The following is a 22,682-nucleotide window of genomic DNA, read 5'->3' on the forward strand; positions in this document are numbered from 1 at the left end:
AGAGAGCATATCAACCGAGACATCGACATGCAGAGGATGCTCAAGAAACAGAAAGAAAGAGATGACAAGGAAAGAGAAGAAGCTCAGCTACAGAAGGCGAAACTTTTAGAGATGTAAAAGTTTCTTTTCCACAGTACCATTGACAATATTTTGTAAGTGTTTTTTATCTTTATAAAAGTCACCTTTGATTCAATCTACTGTGTCTTTATCTAAGTTATCAGCTCTGTTTACTTGTATTGTTTCACATTCATTAGAAACTAAGTGTAAACTCTTCTGTTTGGCTGTTTTGAAATGAAAAATCCTTTATGGGATAATTATCGGCCTTATAAGCAGAGTATAGGTTTTAGCATCATCAAAAAAGGGGGAAATTGTTAGGAACACATGTATTAGGATTTTGATGATACCAATGTAACTTAGAAGTAGACCCCTAACTTTTTGTCATTTATTTCGTTACCTTCGTTCTAGACGAAAAGTACCTTAACTCACCATGTAATTCATGTTAAACTAGTCAAACACACGAAACCGAGTTAAGATCTTTTTAGTTAGGTTTCTCTCAACGAAAGAAGAGCAGTTCAATGAAGCACAACCTCATCTCTACTACACAACGAAAGATCAAAAAGCTGAAGCCGAAAGAAGCCTTCTAATCAAGAGACATTTTAATTAAAGATATGACTGTCAAGACAACTCATCTTCTCCCAACTCAAGAAGAATGTTGTCAAATGTCTCATCTGAAGATCATTCTAGGAATAAACTTTCCTAAGAATGAGAGCACACTTATCAAGGTGCATTAAATGCCATAGTACTACTTTTCAGAGCTAGAAGACAAAATAAGCAAGAATGCTTGTCTCCAACGTCTAAATAATACAGCTGCATTTAATGAAGCAATAAATGCACAAGGCTCTCTGGTTTTTAACCACTGGACCATAGGTTTGAAATGCCATCTCCCTCCAACGGATGGATTATTTCTCTCCTATAAATACACATCTTCTTCATGATAGAAGGTGCTGGTTTTTTAGAACAATTGAATACTTATTCTCAAAAGCATCTTATACAAGTTCACTCTCTCAAGCTTTTGAAATCCAGTGATTCAAGGTGTGATATTTGAAGAAGACGCATCTGATCTCATTCACACAACCTTGAAGAAGTCTTGCAATTTTATATACACTGATTATTCATCAAGTCACCAGCCAGTCAAGACTTCACCGTGTTGGAGAAACTCGAAGATTATTCATATCCAACCTTCAACTCTGAAGAAGACGTTGATAGAGGCGGAGTAAACTCTAGGAGTTGAAAAATCTTCAAGTAGTTGTGCGGCTTAGTGATCAAGGAAGCTATCTTTGTGTATTTTGTACTAGGAGTGATAGTGCAAACCTTTCACGAGTTGTGAAAGAACAGTGGAGTGGGCACAGTTGGCCGAACCACTATAAAAATCTCTTGTCTCTATCTCTTTACCTATCAGCACTTTACTTTCGTGCATTGCATAACATACGACTCTAACCGAAAGCATTCTAAAAGATCAAACAGTGCAAAGCAACCTAAAATCTGTATTACATATCCGCTGCGTAATAACCGCGAAAGGAGTTATTCTCGTGAAAAACGAATTGAGTCTATTCACCCCCTCCCCCCCTCCATCTAGACTCTCTTTTCAACCCTACCGGGATCAACAATATTCATATTACATTCAGCAATTGGATATATATTTAGTGTTTTTTGTAACTTTTGGTACTTCCATTCACAATGTTTTTTTTCTCGATAGGTTGAGGTTGAAGCGTAAAAGTTTTGATCTGATCCATTGCAAGAAATGGCACAAAAGAGAAGCTTCAACTTTCACAATATTTTTTGCGCAGAGACTTCCTCTTGTAAATTGGTAAGTAGAATTCCTCATTTTTTTGATTTGTTTCTACCTGTGCTTTTGTGTTTATTTAATGTAAATAAATCTAGACATGTTTAATCAAGATTCAAGTGGGCTAAATGCCCAGTTTCCAAACTACAGCCGTGCAATTTGGTGGCGCAGTCCGTGGAGTAACCGTGCAAGTTGGTAGCGCGGCAATGCATGCTGGGTGTTTCCAGTAAGCTCTAAGTAGAAACCTCCTCTACCCCAGGCCATAGTTGGACTTGAACTTGGAAAGAGGGTCCTCCGCCAGTGCTTCAATTGCAATGATGATGATCATCATACAATTTCCCAAGACGAAAAAAGATACAAAAATAATAATAATAATAATTCAAGTAAATTTCAATTATTGTGAGTTAGTTTTTAAACATTTTCATTGTCTTACCTTATATGTGATGTGATGTGATACACTTTTCTATGAGTGAGTTACTATTATTTTTTTAATTAGGTCGATCTAAGAGAAATGCTAGTGTGAAAAAAGGGAAATGCTAGTGTGAGAAAAAAGTGATTTTTCTTAGCATTTTGGAGCATATCTTTTTATACGACGAATCATCAACTCCAGCAAGGCCCCAGTCGTCGCCCTCAGATTAAACAGCATGCAAGGTTGCGCCACCAACTTGCACGATTGCTTCACGGACTGTGCCACCAACTTGCACGGACTGTGCCACCAACGTGCACGGCTGCTTCACGGACTGTGCCACCAACTTGCACGGACTGTGCCAACGGACTATGCCTATCTTCTTCTGCATGTAATCTGAATCATGTTATCAAATTCAAGTAATCAGTACCCAAATACAACATTTATATCGAATTGCTGACTGAATCCTACTTATCTTATCAAATTCAAGTAATTTTCTTATCGTTTAGATTTTACAAAAATAATTTCCCACTAATTGACAACTCATGCTTACAAATGTAGAATAATAAACATTATAAATTAAAATGTGAACAAAAAGTAAATAATCGTGTATGAGAGAATGTATATGATTAAAACATACAGACTACAAACTATTGTAATGAACACCATTGCCAACTGTAATTTAATTCAGTATTAGACGATCTCATTTGACTGGAACTATAAACTTTATCATATATGTATCAATGTATTAGTTGTACTTTAAAAAATATAATAATACACATTAATTAAAATTACCATAAAAAGTTTATCGTATGTAGTATAATAATAATAATAATGATGGTGGTGGTGGTGGTGGTGGTGGTGGTGGTGGTGGTGGTGGTGGTGGTGGTGGTGGTGGTGGTGGTGGTGGTGATGATGATGATGATGATGATGATATTGTTGTTGTTGTTGTTATTATTATTTTATAGATACACACGTTTAGAATATTTCTATATAGATTTGTGCAACAACTATACACAAATAATAATGCTGCAATCTTGATTAAATATTTCTAGATTTATTTACATAATATAAAATCAACACAAAAGAACGCACATAAACATAATCTAGAAAAAGAAAAGGAAAAACTTTAATTTCTCTATACAAACTAATTTATGTGAGTAAGTCATGGTGCAAACAAATCTAATAGAAGTTAAAAGTTCTCTTTTGTGTCATTTTCAACAGTGGACACTACTACAAAAAATCCTTTTAACGTAACTTTTTTTTATAGTAGTTCTAGACTACGTAGTAAATAAATGACAAGACGTCGATTTTAGAAAACTGATGTCGTATGCCATTTAAGAAATAAAGAAATGACATCGATTTTTTAAAAAACAAAATTGATCTTTTCTTTATTTAATTTTTTAAAAAAAATTGTGAAACGACATATATAGGTTTTTTCACATTTCTCTTTTTTAAACAAATAAATAAGAAATGGTGTAAGTTTTTTAACAAAATTTACGTCGTATCTCTTTATTAATTATTCTTTTTTTTTTAAAAAGATATGACGGTTATTTTTATAAAAAATCAATGCCGTATCTCTTTATTAAAAAAATTTAAAAATAAACACAATGTCGGTTTTTAAGATAAACTGACATCGTATCTATTATTTAAATTTTTAAAAATATAATTTCAATGGTCACACTTGTGTGAGACCGTCTCATATATCCTTATAAGTATTGCAATTTCCCTTATATATAATGTTGACAAATATTTTTTACTTATTAGGGAAAATATAATAATTTTGAGGAAAAATAAAATACTTTGAAATCAAAAGGTAAAAGTGTTACATTTTTTCTCCAAAAACATTCCACTTTCCAATTTAGTATTTCTTATTAGTATTACATTTTCATCATTACCCGACCCGTATCACGAACAAGGATTTGTGAGTCGGTCTCGCACAAGTTTTATCCTAATTTGAAATATAATTTAATATAATTCCAAAAATTAAAGTTGATCATAATTTCTAATACATAATTATTGCATAAAAATACAAAAATTACCACCAATTATGAACAAATAATTCAAAACAATTTAAAAATATTTATAACAATTCAAAAAAAATTTAAAAATAATTCCAAATAAATTCATAAAACTAAAATGATACTTAAATTTTTTTAAAAAAAAATAAATAAAACTCACATTGAAGAAGGAAGGTGGTGCCCCCGTCTTTGGCAAAGTGGTGACCGTGGTGGATGGCGACGGTAATTGTAAGAAGGAGTAGAAAAAGAACAAGAACAAGAACAATAAGAATTAAAAAGAGGGTGGAGGTGGCAGAAGTTAGTGGTGGTGGTGAGGAGGAGAAGAAGGGAAGAAACACAAGATCAGAAGAAGAACAAGAAGAAGAAAATGAAAATTTGACATATTGATCTAGATTAAAAACGGATACCACTAGGGGCAGAGGTAGGTTGGTGCGTCTGACTCACGCAACCATACCACCCCCATTAAGGACATTGCCTCGTCTTACATCTAGATTTATATATAATCCTAAAATTATTTAATGATTTTAAAGAATATTTAAAAAAAAGTTAATCTCTTCAATACAGTGTGATTTATGAATCCAATGTGCGTAGTATTGTTTACTATGGCGATGAGCACGGTAAACAAGAAGGTGTTGGCGATCGTGATGGGAGCCATGGGATCGGTAAAATCAAAGCTGCCTCGCAGAGCTTCATGGCTACTGGGTTGCACGGCCGCGCAACCAACTTGCACAGTTGCTTCACGGACTATGCCATCGACTTGCACCACTGCTCAACGGACTGTGCCACAACCTTGCACGACTGCTCCACGGACGGTGCCACTAACTTGCACAGCTACTCCACCAACATTATTATTATTACTATTCCCCGTCTGATGAGGCAGGAACTCACAAATGCACCTATCTTCTTCTCAACCAAGGTTTCTTCTGCATAGGCTTCTCCATCTTCCCTTCAGCCATGTTCGACCATTACCCCAAACATTTACACGTGTTGTTCACTCTCTACCTCTCATGTCATGCAGAGTCACATGCAGTTGGAGTTAATTCAATACAAGATTGTAATTCTTGATGACTTCCTTTAGTATGGGATTGATTAATGATGGCGATGAACACTGTAACAAGAAATCAAGAAGGTGGTGGTGATCGTCATGGGAACTAACAAATCGGTAAAATCGAAGTTGCTTCGCAGAGATTCATGGCTACTGGCATGCGCGACCGTGCAACCAACTTGCACGGTTGCTTCACGGACTGTGCCACCGACTTGCACCACTGCTCAACAGACTGTGCCACCAACTTGCACGGCTGCCCATATTCTTCTTCAACAAGATGTCTTCTGCATAGGCTTCTCCATCCTCCAGTCAGCTATGTTCGACCATTACCCCAAACATTTACATGCTACTCCTTATTCGTCTAATTTTTGTGACAAAATAAACATTTTCAGGTTGAACATATGTTTACGTAACTAACGGCAATCAAAAATGATTTTATTTTATCTATGTAAAACGACGTTGTTTTTGCATCCATGTGCACCATACATGGTGCACCCGGATACGCAGCATAATTTGCCAGCATGCACGACTGCTCCATCGACGGTGCCACAACCTTGCACAACTGCTCCACGGACGGTGTGACCAACTTGCACAGCTGCCTCATGGACTATGCCACTAACTTGCAAAGCTACTCCACCAACATTATTATTATTATTTCTATTCCCCGTCTGATGAGGCAGGAACTCACAAATGCACATATCCTCTTCTCCAACAAGGTTTCTTCTGCATAGGCTTCTCCATCTCCCCTTCAGCCATGTTCGACCTTTAACCCAAACATTTACATGTGTTGTTCACTCTCTACCTCTCATGTCATGCAGAGTCAAATGCTGTTGGAGGTAATTCAAGATTGTAATTCTTGATGACTTCCTTTAGTATGGTATTGATTAATGATGGCGATGAACACTGTAACAAGAAATCAAGTAGGAGGTGGTGATCGTCATGGGAGCTAACAAATCGGTAAAATCGAAGTTGCCTCGCAGAGCTTCATGGCTACTGGCATGCACGGCCGTGCAACCAACTTGCACGGTTGCTTCACGGAATATGCCACCGACTTGCACCACTGCTCAACGGACTGTCCCACCAACTTGCACGGCTGCCCATATTCTTCTTCAACAAGATGTCTTCTGCATAGGCTTCTCCATCCTCCAGTCAGCTATGTTCGACCATCACCCCAAACATTTACAAGCTACTCCTTATTCATCTAATTTTTGTCACAAAATAAGCATTTTCAGGTTGAACATATGTTTACGTAACTAACCGCAATCAAAAATGATTTTTTTTTCTAAGTAAAAGGACGTCATTTTTGCATCCATGTGCACCATCCATGGTTAGGGATGGCAATTTCAATCCGCCCCGCGGATATCCACCCGAATCCATCCCGCGTGGGTCGGGTTTTTTTGGGTGGTAGTGGGTAATGGATGGGGTGTGGGTCTTAAAAAAGTAAATCCGTGGTGGGTCGGGTTGGATTCGGGTTCTATGTACAAAACCCGCCTAGAACCCCACCCGACCCACCATGTAGTTATTTATAAGAGTTTTTATAACTTTATGTAAATTTTTACTATTTTTATATCTAAATTACTAAGTTTATTTTTAAAAATTAAACAATTTAGTTATTATATGTAAATATTTCTATTATTTTATGTTTTAGTATAACTAATAAATTTTATTATTTTATTATGTGTAAGTAATTTAAATATTATTTTAAAAAAAATAATAAGATTATAAGTGGTGGGTACCCGTAGTGGGCACCCGCACCCGGTGGGGGTGGGGGTGGATTTTGAAAAAGTCCACCCGATGCGGGTTGGAGGTGGGGGTGGGTGGAGAAAATATCAAGTGGGTCGGGTGATGGATGTAGCCCACCCCGACCCACACCCGACCCATTGCCATCCCTATCCATGGTTCACACGGATGCACGACTGCTTCATGGACTGTGCCACAACCTTACACGACTGCTCCACGGACGGAGCGACCAACTTGCATGGCTACTTCATGAACTATGCCACCAACTTGCACACCTACTCCACCAACATTATTTTAATTATTACTATTCCCAGTCTGATGAGGTAGGAACTCACAAATGCACCTGTTTTCTTCTCCAACAAGGTTTCTTCTGCATAGGCTTCTCCATCATGACCATTACCCCAAACATTTACATGTGTTGTTCACTCTCTACCTCTCATGTCATGCAGAGTCACATGTAGTTGGAGGTAATTCAAGATTGTAATTCTTGATAACTTCCTTTAGTATGGGATTGATTAATGATGGCAATGAACATTGTAACAAGAAATCAAGAAGGTAGTGGTGATCGACATGGGAGCCAACAAATCAGTAAAATCGAAGCTGCCTCACAGAGCTTCATGGCTACTGGCATGCACGGCCGTGCAACCAACTTGCACGGATGCTTCACGGACTGTGCCACCGACTTGCACCACAGCTCAACGGACTGTGCCACCAACTTGCACGGTTGCCCATATTCTTCTTCAACAAGATGCCTTCTGCATAGCGTTCTCCATCTTCCAATCAGCCATGTTCAACCATCACCCCAAACATTTACATGACACTCTTTATTCGTCTAATTTTTGTCACGAAATATGCATTCTCAGGTTGAACATATGTTTACGTAACTAACGGCTATCAAAAATGAATTTTTTTCTATGTAAAACGACACCGTTTTTGCATCCATGTGCACCATGCATGGTGCACCCGAATGCACAGCATAATTTGCCAGCATGCACGACTAGTTCATGGATTGTGCCACAACCTTGCACGACTGCTCCACGGACGGTGCGACCAACTTGTCTGCCTGCTTCATGGACTATGACACCAACTTGCACACTTACTCCACCAACATTACTATTATTATTACTGCAGGAACTCAAATGCACCTATCATCTTCTCCAACAAGGGTTCTTTTGCATAGGCTTCTCCATCTTCCCTTCAACCATGTTCGACCATTACCCCAAACATTTACATGTGTTGTTCACTCTCTACCTCTCATGTCATGCAGAGTCACATGCTGTTGGAGGTAATTCAAGATTGTAATTATTGATGACTTCCTTTAGTATGGGACTGATTAATGATGGCGATGAACACTGTGACAAGAAATCAAGAAGGTGGTGGTGATCTTCATGGGAGCTAACAAATCGGTAAAATCAAAGTTGCCTTGCAGAGCTTCATGGCTACTAGCATGCACGGCCGTGCAACCAACTTGCACGGTTGCTTCACGGACTTTGCCACCGACTTGCACCACTGCTCAACGGAGTATGCCACCAACTTGCACGGCTGCCCATATTGTTCTTCAACAAGATGTCTTCTGCATAGGCTTCTCCATCCTCTAGTCAGCTATGTTCGACCATCACCCCAAACATTTACATGTCACTCCTTATTCATCTAATTTTTGTCACGAAATAAGCATTTTCAGGTTGAACATATGTTTACGTAACTAACGTCAATCAAAAATGATTTTTTTTTTATCTAAGTAAAACGACGTTGTTTTTGCATCCATGTGCACCATGCATGGTGCACCCGGATGCACAGCATAATTTGCCAGCATGTACAAGTGCTTCATGGACTGTGCCACAACATTGCACAACTACTCCACGGACAGTGCGACCAACTTGCACAGCTGCCTCATGGACTATGCGACTAACTTGCACAGCTACTCCACCAACATTATTATTATTATTACTATTCCCCGTCTGATGAGGCAGGAACCCACAAATGCACCTATCTTCTTCTCCAACAAGGTTTCTTCTGCATAGGCTTCTCCATCTTCCCTTCAACCATGTTCGACCTTTAACCCAAACATTTACATATGTTGTTCACTCTCTACCTATCATGTCATGCAGAGTCACATGCAGTTGGAGGTAATTCAAGATTGTAATTCTTGATGACTTCCTTTAGTATGGGATTGATTAATGATGGCGATGAACATTGTAACAAGAAATCAAGAAGGATGTGGTGATAGTCATGGGAGCCAACAAATCGGTAAAATCGAAGCTGCCTCGCAGAGCTTCATGGCAACCGACATGCACGGCCGTGGAACAAACTTGCACGGATGCTTCACGGACTGTGCCACCGACTTGCACCACTGCTCAACGGACTGTGCCACCAACTTGCACGGCTTCCCATATTCTTCTTCAACAAGATGTCTTCTGCATAGGCTTCTCCATCCTCCAGTCAGCCATGTTCGACCATCACCCCAAACATTTACATATCACTCCTTATTCGTCTAATTGTTGTCACGAAATAAGCATTCTCAGGTTGAAAATATGTTTACGTAACTAACGGCAATCAAAAATTATTTTTTTATCTAAGTTAAACGACGTCGTTTTTGCATCCATGTGCACCATGCATGGTGCACACGGATGCACAGCATAATTTGCCAGTATGCACGACTGCTTCATGGACTGTGCCACAACCTTGCACGACTGCTCCACGGACAGTGCCACCAACTTGCACGACTATTTCATGGACTATGCCACCAACTTGCACAGCTACTCCACTAACATTATTATTATTACTATTCCCCGTCTTATGAGGCAGGAACTCACAAATGCACCTATCTTCTTCTCCAACAAGGTTTCTTCTACATAGGCTTCTCCATCTTCCCTTCAGCCATGTTCGACCATTACCCCTAATATTTACATGTGTTGTTCACTCTCTACCTCTCATGTCATGCAGAGTCACATGCAGTTGGAGGTTATTCAAGATTGTAATTCTTGATGACTTCCTTAGTATGGGATTGATTAATGATGGCGATGAACACTGTAACAAGAAGTCAAGAAGGTGGTGGTGATCGTCATGGGAGCTAACGAATCGGTAAAATCGAAGCTGCCTCGCAGAGCTTCATGGTCACTGACATGCACGGTTGCTTCACGGACTGTGCCACCAATTTGCACCACTGATCAACGGACTGTGCCTATCTTCTTTTCCATCCTCCCGTCAGCCATGTTCGACCATCACCCCAAACATTTACCTGTCACTCTTTTTCGTCTAATTTTTGTCACGAAATAAGCATTCTCAAGTTGAATGTAACACACTGATGATAGAAAAAAATATGCTCCAAAATGCTTAGGAATAGCACTTTTTTCGCACTAGCATTTCTCTTAGATCCATCTAATAAAAAAAATTAATAACTCACTCATTGAGAAATGTATCACATCACATCACATATAAGGCAAGACAATGTAAATTTTTAAAAACTAACTCACAATAATTGAAACTTGAGTTATTATTATAATTTTAAATCTTTTTTCCTCTTGGGAAAGTGTATGATGATCATCATCATAGCAATTGAAACACTGCTGGAGGACCCTCTTTTCAAGTTCAAGTCCAACTCTCTTGGCTAGCTGCTTTGTTTGGCTGAATGGTTTTCACCATGGCTTGGGGTGAAGGAGGTTTCAGTTAAGAGCTTCCTAGAAACACCCAGCATGCACGGCCGTGCCACCAACTTGAACGGCTACTTCATGGACTGTGTCATAACCTTGCACGACTGCTCCACAGACGGTGCCACCAACTTGCACGGCTACTTCACGGACTATGCCACCAACTTGCACAGCTACTCCACCGACATTATTATTATTACTATTCCCCATCTGATGAGGCAGGAACTCACAATGCACCTATCTTCTTCTCCAACAAGGTTTCTTTTGCATAGGATTCTCCATCTTCCCTTCAGCCATGTTCGACCATTTCCCCAAACATTTACATGTGTTGTTCACTCTCTACCTCTCATGTCATGCAGAGTCACATGCAGTTGGAGGTAATTCAATTCAAGATTGTAATTCTTGATGACTTCCTTTCGTATATATATTATAGATCAAATAGGGTTCTTGATGACTTCCTTCTGTATATATATTAGAGATCAAATAGGGTTCTTGATGACTTCCTTTGGTATATATATTAGAGATCAAATAGGGTAATAGGTTTTAGGTAAAAGATGTGATTTAATATCAGTCCTTAATCTAATCAAAATCAACTGTCCAGATTGAAGAAAACTTTATAAAAACGCGTCCTAAGTTTGTCTTGTTTACATATTGGTCAAACTTAAGGTGTGTCGTTCTTCTTATAAGGTGCGTCGTTTTCCTTCTGTGCGTGATTTCTGTGCTTAAGGTGCGTCAGTTCTTCAGTTGAGAACTTAAAGCATTTTTTTGTTGAAACTTTAAGGCGTCAGTCTAAAGCTTTAGGTACGTCTTTCCATAGCTTATGGTGCGCCGTTTTCCTTCTTAAAGTGCATATATTTAAAGCTTAAGGTGCGTCACTTTTCTAGTTTAAGGTGCATCAGTCTAATGCTTTAGGTGAGTCTTTCCCTAGCTTAAGTGAGTTATTTTCCTTCTTAAGGTGCGTATATTTAAAGCTTTAAGGTGCATCACTTTTCTTGTTAAGATGCATCAGTTTAAACTTAAGGTGCATTGTTTTATACCTTAAGGTGCATGGTTTTATAACTTAAGGTGCGTAGTTTTATATCTTAAGGTGCATCAGTTTGAGACATTTGATCATTTGTATTTTTTTTTTTTAATAATTTTTCTTCATTTAAAAGTATTATATTTTCCTCAAAAGTATCATATGTTTCTTAATAAGTATTACACTTTCTTCTATTATAAGTAATAATTAAGGAAAATTGTAATTTATGCCCCTCCATAATATGTCAATTATCAATGTCACTCCTGAATTATTAGTGGTGTAAATGTTGCCCATAAATTTTTAAAACGGTTCATACATTACCCCTCCCGTACTGTACGTGAGGAAAATTGAGAGGCAACATTTACACCACTAAAATTCAAAAGTGACATTGATAATTAGCATATTATGGAGGGGCATAAATTACAATTTTCCCTAATAATTAACTTGTCCATAATTAGAATTACATTTTTCCTCATAAGTAATAATCAATTAATGTATCCCTAATTAGTGTTACACTTTTCATCATGAGTAATTCTTCAACACCTAAATATTACCTTTTGATTTAAAAATATGACAATTTTCATCAAAAAATATCATATTTTTTCTTAATAGTAACAATAAATGTATCTTTGATTTGTATTACATTTTTTATCGTAAGTATTACATTTGCATCTAAACTCGACTCATTTATAAAAAAGAATTAGTGAGACAGTCTCATGAGGCTCAACATTTTATGAGCACTTGTATTTCAAATGCATATATACTACACCGTATTAAATATTCCGTGGCATATGTTTGAGAATTTAAATACCGAAGCAATTGTTATACTATAGATCAGGGTTCATATTGCGTTATAAAGTCTGATACAAAAATTTTGTACCTTCAATTAACATATTCTGTATCTACAGTTAACAGTTTCTGTACATGTAAACAAATAACTTGATAATTGATGACACATAATATGATAGCTACAGATTCAGAAACTATCAACTACATATACAAAATATGTCAATTATAGATACAAAATTTGACTTGATAATTGCTAACATATAATATGAGTACAGAAACTATCAACTACAAGTACAGAATGTGTCAACTATAAATACAGAATCTGAAAGTTATTTTTGGATCAGGATCTACAATGCAAGGTAGACCCTGGTCCATGGTATAATTTGCCCTACCCAAGTGGAATTAACCCTAAAATAGTATGGTCCCAATGTCTAAACATTTTTTCCTTCAAAGGGTTAATTTTCATTTACTGGAGCAAACATTTTCATGGGAAGGTCATATCAATTTAATTATTTAAAAAAAAAAAAAAAAAAAAAAAAAAAAAAAAAAAAAAACTGGCATCATGTTTCACTGCAAAAGAAGCAGTCAAATTTGTATGGGGCAATCTCAGCCACTATATTTTCTACCAAAATATCATCATATTGTTAATCATTGTAAGATTGGCAAACCAGTATAATTCAATACCTCTTAGTGGGATACAAGCAAAAGGGCACTGTGATCTGTGAAGTGAACTTTTAGAGCCATTCAACTTTTGGTTATTACTTCTGGGACTGGGAATGCTTCCAAATTTGGGCATCTTTCAAATTCAAAAATATCCCCAAAATGCAGAGGCAGAAAGGGAATCTGAAAGGATGCAAAAACATTTGCTCATGGAAGCACAACAGAAAGGATTAATGTGAGGTTGAACAATCAAAATCCCTGCTAAGTAATTCTCTGAGGTTGAGTATAAGTGAGCTATGTAGCAAATAGAAGAATGTGAAATGTTCAATGTTGCAGAAAGTGTTAGGCGCTAGTCAGGCTAGCACCTAGGTGGGCCACCTAATTGCAAAAAAAAAAAAAAAAAACAAAAAAAAAAAAAAAAATCCTGCTGAGTTTGGTTGGAGTCAAGTTGGCCGACTCGGCAGCCTAGGTGGCCAGCCGACTAGCAACGGCCTAGGCGCGCCTAGTGCTTAGGCCAATTTTTACAACACTGGAAATGTTCACGTTGGCTCTCTTTCACACTGCTAACTTTCATCAGTTTTGTCAAGAAGTTGAATTAGTTAATAACACTGTGTAAGTTTGTAACAATATAATAGCATTAAGCAGAAGCTATTACGCTACGCCCACAGAAGAAAGAACCTTTTGTACAAAATCATGTCTGCTCCACCTTCTGTTCTTAACTGTCCTCCAGTTATCTTACATAAAACCTGCAGTAGAGGAAGTAAAGGAAAACGAATTAGATTTATAATATATATAGGGTTTCTATGGCAACATTGTTGACAAATTAATTTCAATATAACTAAGAAAACACTGGCATTGAGGTCACTATCATTTCAAGAAATTGTCGAGTAATCCTGATGGAAAGTTGTTTTTCGTGCATTCAGTGAAGAATCAGTGGTTTCAGTGTAACATGTCAAAAATTAGTTTCAAAGCTTGGGCAAAGATCAACCTTTCTGAAAAAGAAGAAAAGGAAATTATGCGGTCACTTATGACTTAACAATATGAATACTATTAATGGTGAACCAGCAGCCAAGAATATAACTCCCGCAAGTGTAAACCTCAAGCCATTAATGGTCCCCATGCATAAAAACAAGTCCTAATTTATTCAAAAAGTTATAACTGTTGCTGTACAACTTTGTATCTTTCTGCATTACAATGGAACCTAGCCCTAACTAAAATTTCTTAAATGCCCGCTTTTCTCCTGTTGCTAACTTCTAGGTAAAATATTCTCCATATCCACTCTTTTTGGCGGTTCTAGACTCAGAAAAGGCACTTTGTCATGCATCATAGGGCTTTTCTTTGTTATTTTGGGCATGTAACTCAATCTGCAAGCAAGAACGGGAGAAATGCAAAAGTTTACATTGATGTCGTATGCTCCACGAGAATACAACATCAAAATGGTGACATTTATTCAATACGAAAATCATAATGCTGTTACTCGTTTCCCCAAAGTCTATATACACAGACTTGGGGGTAAAAATGAAGGCAAAAATTACAGGTAAAAGAATAATACAATCTCAGGCTTGCAGTTATCTTACCTTGCAAAGAAATGGTCTCTCAATCATCAAGATTATTGATCTGGATCTCCAATAGTTCTTCAACATGCTGTCGGCATATTGGGCATTTGTTTGACTGAAGTCTCAAAGTTCTGGCACACCCATTGCACATACACTAGAGACAGACAAAGGAAAAGGTGAATAAAACAGGAAAATAAAGGGCAAGAGAACTGATTCTTAATAATCTATTGCTTATGAACTTATCATGTTCATATCATTTTACACTTTTACAAGCCATGAAGCCCACAAGTCAACAACATTGAAGTTATCGGCGAATTATTCTGTGGACCCGGGTCCACCTTGCAAGATGGACCCAGGTAAAAAATACACAATTTACATACTGAATGTTCACATTTTTACATATTAAATGTTCACAATTTGAGTTGTGTAAATTGTGTATTTTGGACCCAGGTCCACCTTGCAAGGTGGACCCGGGTCCATGGTATAACTGTTGGAAGTTATCTCTACTTATATGTTTTCTTGGTCTTTCCTTTCTTGTTTTGTCAGTTCTCATGTTCCATAAGTCCTGGCACCAAATCACATTTTACAGTATAGCCTGAGAACTTTGACTCTCAAAATGCTGCTCTCAGACTGCCTCTTTTCCCTCCAAAATAATTTTCTCCTTATTTCCTCTTTTCTTGTCTAGTTTATTATGGGAAAATATTAAACACATCATTAAATCAAACTACTGTATAAAGAAAAGCAGAATCACTTCAAAATATTTTTTTCTTAGCTATCTAATTTTCTAATATATCCTATTTGTTAATAAGAACAAATACGTTTGGAAAAAAGAATAATGTAATCTAAATCATGTTATCCAACATGAAGAACCATGATTAAATCATCTCAGATATGTATATATTGGTAAGCTTGTGCCGGTTAAATTATTCAATTTATTTGTTTATATAGAGCAAATTACACTTTTGGTCCTATGACTATAGGGGGCGTGTTAATTTCGATCCGTGACTTTTAAAACTAACAATTTAGTCCTTTGACTATGTTTTTTTTTAGCAGATTTGGTCCTCCCGGCCAAATCACCGGTAAAAATTGACCGGAAAAACTTAAACCTTTTTAAATATTTTATTCATGAGGGCAAAATGGTCTTTTTATATTTAAAAAACTGGAAAATTATCTGTCGCCGGCAAGATGGAGCTTGTCGTTGCCGCCGTATTCCTCGCGCCTCCCCGTCGTCGTCGGGGAACTCCGAGCTAGGTGGAGATCCTCCTCAATTTCAAGGAATCATTAGAGAGGGCAGGAGGGATTTCACCCACGAGTAAATTGTCGGAGAAATTTATTAATGTAAACCTCTCTTGCTTAAAATTTGGTAAATTGCCATCAAATTTATTGTTCTTAAGCATCAATTCTATGAGCTTTCCCAACGTGGCCAAGGAGGTGTGAATGACGCCGACGAAGCTATTATTGGCCAAATGGAGCTTTTTCAAGGAGTTCATTCCCTAGAATCCCTTGCTCAGAATCTCCCTGGAAAACTTGTTATGCGACAGATAAAGCTGTTTGAAGGCTCCCAGTTTGTTGAACTTCGGCAAGGACCCTTCGAAGTTGTTATCTATGGCGGTAAAAACCCTGAGACCCGTCAACTCAACCAGGGAGTCAACGTCTATGGTTCCCTTCAAACCCTTCTCGTTCAAATTGAGGCCGCGGACATTGCCGTGTTCGCAAATGACGCCGTCGCAGTTATGGCGCTCTCCGTGATAGGGAGGCTTGGAGGGATTCCAGCTGGATAACGCGGTGGCATTCTTTAACGATTCCTTGAACTTGAGGAGGATCTCGCCGATCTCCCCCTCGGATTTCGCCGACGACGATGGGGAGGCGCAGAGGAGGAACACGTCGGCGACAACAAGCTCCATCTTTCCGGCAGCAAATAACTTTCCAATTTTTTTTTAACGTAAAAAGACCATTTTACCCTCTTAAATAATTTTTTTTAAAAGGTTTAAGTTTTTCCGGCCAATTTCCACCGGTGATTTGGCCGGGAGGACCAAATATGCTAAAAAAAAACATAGTCAAAGGACTAAATTGTTAGTTTTAAAAGTCACGGATCGAAATTAACACGCCCCCTATAGTCATAGGACCAAAAGTGTAATTTGCTCGTTTATATATTATGATAAGTAGTCAATATAGTCATTTTAAAGATATTTTCAGAAATTCAGATAAACTTGCTATTATTCAAGATACTCTAATTATTTTAAATAGTTCCTCACCATATGTCGGCATGGTAATACAGCCGTATCTTTGGGTTCAGTCATGCAAATCACGCAGTCCTTGCTCGAGCCATTGTTGTCATAATCAGGGGTATGGTTTCCAATTCCATATATCTCATGTAGTTCATAACAAACGCCATCAACCCACAATGCCTGCCTTACCACTTTCACATTAAAATAGCCCTCACGATTCTTCTCCAGAACAGCATAATTTGCTTGCATATGGAAGGACAGGCTCTGTTGAGTATATTCATTTGTTGAAAGAGATGGAAGGTAGGTTGCAGCAGTTATAACAAGTGGAAAAACTTTCCCAGACAAGGGTCCAGAAAGATCTTCCAGAGCAAAGAAGCCCAAGTCAATTCCTGTCCCTATTGGCTGTTGGAATCTCTGGCCAAGTCCTTTGTGGAAAGGAATGCTTATAGGTCCATACACCTCTGGATATATGGGAACAAAACTGCAACTTGGTTCTTCCTTCGTAAAATAAAAAATTGTGATGCTGCCCAACAGAAAGCACAAACAGTCCAGAATCAATATGTGTAAGAAGCAAGCACTGTCGTAAAAATCGGCCTAGGCGGCGATTAGGCGCCCCTAGGCTGAGGGGATTTCAGGACTAGGCCTTTTTAGTTGGCCGGCCGACTAGGCGCCCTCGGCACCCAAGTCAGCCAAGTTTTTTTTCCATTCGACAGAGGAGAGCAGAATTACGATTTTTTTTTTTTTTTTTGCTTTGATAGTCTTGAAGTAAATGAAAAGCAAAAACAATTTTTTCTTATTTATGTGCCTAGCTCTACTTTTTATGCTTTAGTATTTATGCCTGAAGTAAATGAAAGGTCTTTTATGCTTTGGTATTGAAACTTTGAAGTAAATGAAAGGTATTTTATGCTTTGGCATTGAAGCCTAAAGTAAATGAACGGTCTTTTATGTTTTGATATTTAAGCCTAAAATAAATAAAAGGCAAAATTAATTATTTTTTTACATAGCTAGGCACCCACCTAGGCCCTAGGCGCTAGGCACCCATCCACAGCCTAATGAGCGCCTAGCACCTTTTACAACCTTTGAAGCAAGGTATAAGAAGTAAGGCTAGATTGCTTATTTTGGAGTTAGTTGCTTGACACTCCACTTATGGATTTTGCATATCGTTCTACCAGAACTAGACTGCATAATTGGAACATGAGAACTGACAAAACAATAAAGGAAAGACCAAGAAAACATATAAATGTTTAGGTGTTAATTCATTCTCATGCCACCATGAAAACTAGGTGAAAAGAAATTGATTTGCATTTATGAGATTCCTACTTGATTCATACTAAAAAATGTTGGCATCAATTTTATTTGCCATTAAATGTCGAGAATAGTCAGTCACCTAGACATTATTCACGTGTGTATCCTCAACATCCTCTGTTAGTTGGAGAGATTCCTAAGTTGGTTAATGCTAAGAGTCTACAGATATATATTCCACCAGAATTTGCCTTTAGTCAACTACAAGCCTAAGCTTAAGTTCAAGCTGCTCATGAATGTTCTTAAGCTGCGTTGACTTTTTTTTTACCGATATAATAACTTATTTCAAGACAATTAATTTCTCTTTCATTTTTGTTTATTTTTCCAAATAAATACCTATTTTTCCCTACTAGGACTCCATTAAATTATATGCAAAATAGACAAAATAAATTTAGTTTTTCATTCTTATGGGACCAAATTGGAGCATCATAATTATCCAAATTGAGATAACTCCCTTTCAAGCCTTGAATGGGTACTCTCCACCCATGTTGTCTATTGATATTTGATATAGTAAAGGGATCATTGCTAGAAACCCAAATGGAATGGTTGAAAGACAGAGATCAGATTCTAACTCATTTGAAGCACCGTTGCAAGCTCAGAGCAGGTTGAAGGGTCTGAGAGGGAGCAACAAGTAGGGGATTGGGTTTATTTAAAACTCAAAACTTATAGGAAGACATCTACGGCTATCAGGTCCAACATCAAGCTAACAGCAAGGTTCTATGGGCCCTATCTAGTACTGGAAAGGATTGAACCAGTAGCCTATAAGTTGCAGCTACCCCCAGGGTCCTTAATACACCCTGTGTTTCACATTTCTCTACTCAATAAGAAAATAGGATCCAGGTAGCTGTGCAATCACAACCTCCAGCCACTGGACCAGATGGTCAAGTCCTTGAAGAACCTGTGGCGGTGCTGGGTAAAAGAATGATAAAGAAAAACAATGCAGCTGAGGTTCAAATTCTAGTCCAATGGCAAATCTCCCACTAGAAGAAGCCACCTGGAAAATTTTCATCATGTCACATTGTCACCAAGCAATTTCCAACTTTTGATCCTTGAGGACAACGATCCTTGAATTCTGATGCTAACATCAGGAGGTGAAGTGCAAATATTGTGAATTATGAGAATGGATTAAGATAGCCAGAAACGACACCATTGGAAGTGGCCGTTATGAAAGTTGGTGGAAGCTTTTTAATTTCTTTGTTTGCTTATTTCTTTATCAGTAGCAGTTCCAGCAGCTTAGGCAATTTGTTAGCCTGTTTTCCCTTTTCTGATTTTATCCTACTTGTATTGCTGCAGTGGATGTAAGGATTTTATCTTGGCTTTTAATGAATGAAAACTCTAATTTTCCCTTCCCAACATTCTCTTCTGTTCTCCCCAAATCTGCTCTCTTCTCCCTACTGATTTCTTAATCTGTTTTTGGTCCCTGGAGTGTTACATTCTTCCTCTAGTTCTTCCCCATTTTTCTCCCCCAGTGTTGTCCACTTCCACAGCCTTGATATGTACCCTCACCCCATCTCTTCTCCCTCACAAATATCCAGCAACCTCTCCGCCAATCGGATCCCTAAACCCCCACTGTCTACCACAAAAACTCCCATTCTTCCTGTCACCTTCTATCTTACTTCACCCAATATTCAAGAGGCATGAGAGATTCAGAGAACACTTCCCCTACCACCCAAATCAGACCTCTCTCTTTCTCTTCTTGGAGTTTGTGTATGGCACTACCAGTTTGTTGATCTTTTTTGCTTCAACTGGATTAACATTTCCATTATTTTTCGTTTCTATTCCCACTATTGTCTTGGTAATAGACACATGAAAATTTTTCTAAACACCCCCACCCCCAAAATGTTGCAAGCTGGTTCTTCAATATCCCATGTGAAGATGTGAAAAGTGGTATTCTCATCATATATCATATGCACAAGATTAAAAGTTGAACTTGCCTTAATATGTTCTATCTGGAATTCTGGATATTTCATATATATAGTTAACTACATTTTGCATTAGACCTTGCTACCAAGGCTACATATAGTTGCCAAGAAACAGTGGGGTAATTAAGGTCGGCTATAATGCACATGGCCTAACCACACTAAAACACTAAATCCAATCAATTAACCAGTCTAACTCATGGCCTTATAATCCCATATATTCTCTCTTATATTTCAATGTGGTCATACTAAAAGACTAAATCCAACCACACTAAAATACTAAATCCAATCAATTAGCTAGTCGAGCAAATACCAATTTTAGTCCCACGAGTATTAGCAAAATGACGGTTTTGGTCCACATGTTTAATTCCTACCAATTTTCATCCACGACTACTGTTTTAGTACCAATTTTAATCCACGACTATTATTTTAGTACCAAAATTCATCACGTCGGTCACCCATCTATTTAAGACATCCCGAAATTTAAAAATTTTAAGGGCATTTTCGTCTTTTTCAACTTAAGATTTTAATTTGAGCATAAACAAATGAATTTAAGCCCTAAAATCGATCTCAATTCGCAGGTCTCCTTTTCATCCTATCTTAATTTTAGGAAGAAAACTGTGAATTCGTATACATCTTAGGGCTTAAATTCTTTTATTCATGCTCAAATAGGGATCCTAATTTGAAAAGCACGAAACTACCCTTAATAAATTCATATTTCGACATGTCAAGGGGTGACCAGTGTGATGAATTTTGGCACTAAAACAATAGTTGTGGATGAAAATTGGTACTAAAACTATAATCGTGGATGAAAATTGGTAAGAATTAAACATATTGACCAAAACTGTCGTTTTGCTAATACTCATGGGACCAAAATTGGTATTTGCTCTTAGCTAGTCTGACTCTGACCTTATAAACTCATATATTCTCACTTATATTTTAATGTAGGACTTTTAACAAGATCCAAGATTAAAACAGAATTACAAACAAGCAAACAAATAATTAAATAAACCAATCAATCACTTAATCTATATGAAAATAGCAATGCCTTTCTACAAAGAGAACTAAAATCCTAAACCTATGCATAAATCACAGTTGAAGAAAAGAAGGATCTTTACCTTCCATCGCAGAGCGCATCAAAAACAAAGGAAACCAAATGCTGATCCGGATTGCGCTCATCAAGCTCAAGCTTTGCGGTATCCTTGTGCACATTCACACCGCTCTTGACCTTCTTGGACTGCCGGTAAGGCGGCGGAGGGGGTGGCACCGGCACGCACTGCGGTGGCGGTGGCAGGCGGGCCCCACCCCAATCATTACAGTGGTAAGGGCAAGATGGTGGAAGAAGGGCCCTACCCAGAAAAGGGTTGGCGTAATTGCACCCATTGTAGGCGGTGGAGCCGTAGTAGGAGTTCACAGGCGGCGGAGGAGGAAGCAAATGCGGGTGGTGCGCAGGATAAGGGTACGGAGAGTGCGCAGGATAAGCGTAGGGGTTTCCATAATAAGCACTCCTGATATTGCTCCTCCTGCTAGTGTTTGTACTGAATGAAATTCCCATATTTTCCCTCCTTTCTTCTTTTTTCTTTTTCTTCCAAAATTTCAAAACAATTTTTTTTTTTGGCAGGAAAAAGAAAGGGAAAAAAAAAAAAGGAGAGAATTTCTCAGCACAAGCAAAGAATGCAGAATTGTGGGAAGTGAAGTGTAGAGGACGGCGATGAGTAGAAAATGATGGGAGTCCAACTCACTATGTTAATAAAATTAACAAAATTAAACAATACTATTAAGTGTATGATTGATGATTTCTCTTTTCCATCTCTTGGGCCCCCTTTTTTGCTTTAATTTATATTATTTTATTGTTTTTGTTTTCTCTTTTTCTTTATCCTTTATACAATTGCTCCTTTTCTAAAATTTTGTAAGAAATTATTGTTATGGATGTCTAAGTACAATCAATTAATAACTTTTCATGTTTTCAAAAAAATAATAATAACTTTTCAAAGTGCATCACCTAATGCATCACATACTTCCCATAAGTATACCATTCACTAGCACTTAATGCACCGCTAAAACATACATGATTGATAAAATTACAAAAGTGTTCTCGCGTCTTTTCTCCTCTTCACTAATTTTCATTTGTCTGATTTGATCTCATCCTACGATTCTAATATATCTACATAACCGCACTGGAGAACATGACTGCATTTGAATCTAAACACACACACACACACATATATATATATATAAGATCAGGTGCGGTAATAGGTTATTGCAGGTCAAAGATGGGTATAATCTCAGCCCTTGATCTAGCCAAAATCAACAACCCAGATTGAAAAAAAATAGTGGCATTATGGTAATTTTGCATTAGTTCAAAACTTAAGGTGCGTAAGTTCAAAACTTAAGGTGTGTAAGTTTATAGTTTAAGGTACGTAAATTTACAACTTAAGGTGCGTAAGTTTATAATTGTAGGTGCCTAAGTTTAAAGCTTAAACTTTTGTTGGATTTCTTCGACCTCCG

The 22,682-nt window shown here is 37.6% G+C and overlaps 1 protein-coding gene across 1 annotated transcript; it reads right to left on the reverse strand.

The window, feature by feature from the left end:
* Positions 1–13,581: 13,581 nt before the first annotated feature.
* LOC109191484 (probable E3 ubiquitin-protein ligase LUL4) lies at positions 13,582–21,895 on the reverse strand. The gene is made up of 4 exons (XM_019342147.1): positions 21,293–21,895; positions 16,981–17,476; positions 14,747–14,879; positions 13,582–13,915 (listed from the first exon to the last, which is right to left on the reverse strand). The coding sequence occupies exons 1-3, from the start codon at positions 21,727–21,729 to the stop codon at positions 14,766–14,768; spliced, it is 1,047 nt and encodes a 348-aa protein (XP_019197692.1). The 5' UTR covers positions 21,730–21,895; the 3' UTR covers positions 13,582–13,915; positions 14,747–14,765.
* Positions 21,896–22,682: the final 787 nt, after the last annotated feature.

Source organism: Ipomoea nil, unplaced genomic scaffold (assembly GCF_001879475.1).
Source record: "Ipomoea nil cultivar Tokyo-kokei standard unplaced genomic scaffold, Asagao_1.1 scaffold0207, whole genome shotgun sequence".
Taxonomy (NCBI): Eukaryota; Viridiplantae; Streptophyta; class Magnoliopsida; order Solanales; family Convolvulaceae; genus Ipomoea; species Ipomoea nil.

Coding starts and splice junctions, on each gene's coding strand:
- LOC109191484 (XM_019342147.1), bottom strand. CDS start 21,729: ATGGGAATTTCATTCAGTACAAACACTAGCAGGAGGAGCAATATCAGG. Junction 17,477..21,292: donor GATGCGCTCTGCGATGGAAG/GTAAAGATCCTT, acceptor TCTGTTGGGCAG/CATCACAATTTTTTATTTTA. Junction 14,880..16,980: donor TATTACCATGCCGACATATG/GTGAGGAACTAT, acceptor GTCTGTCTCTAG/TGTATGTGCAATGGGTGTGC.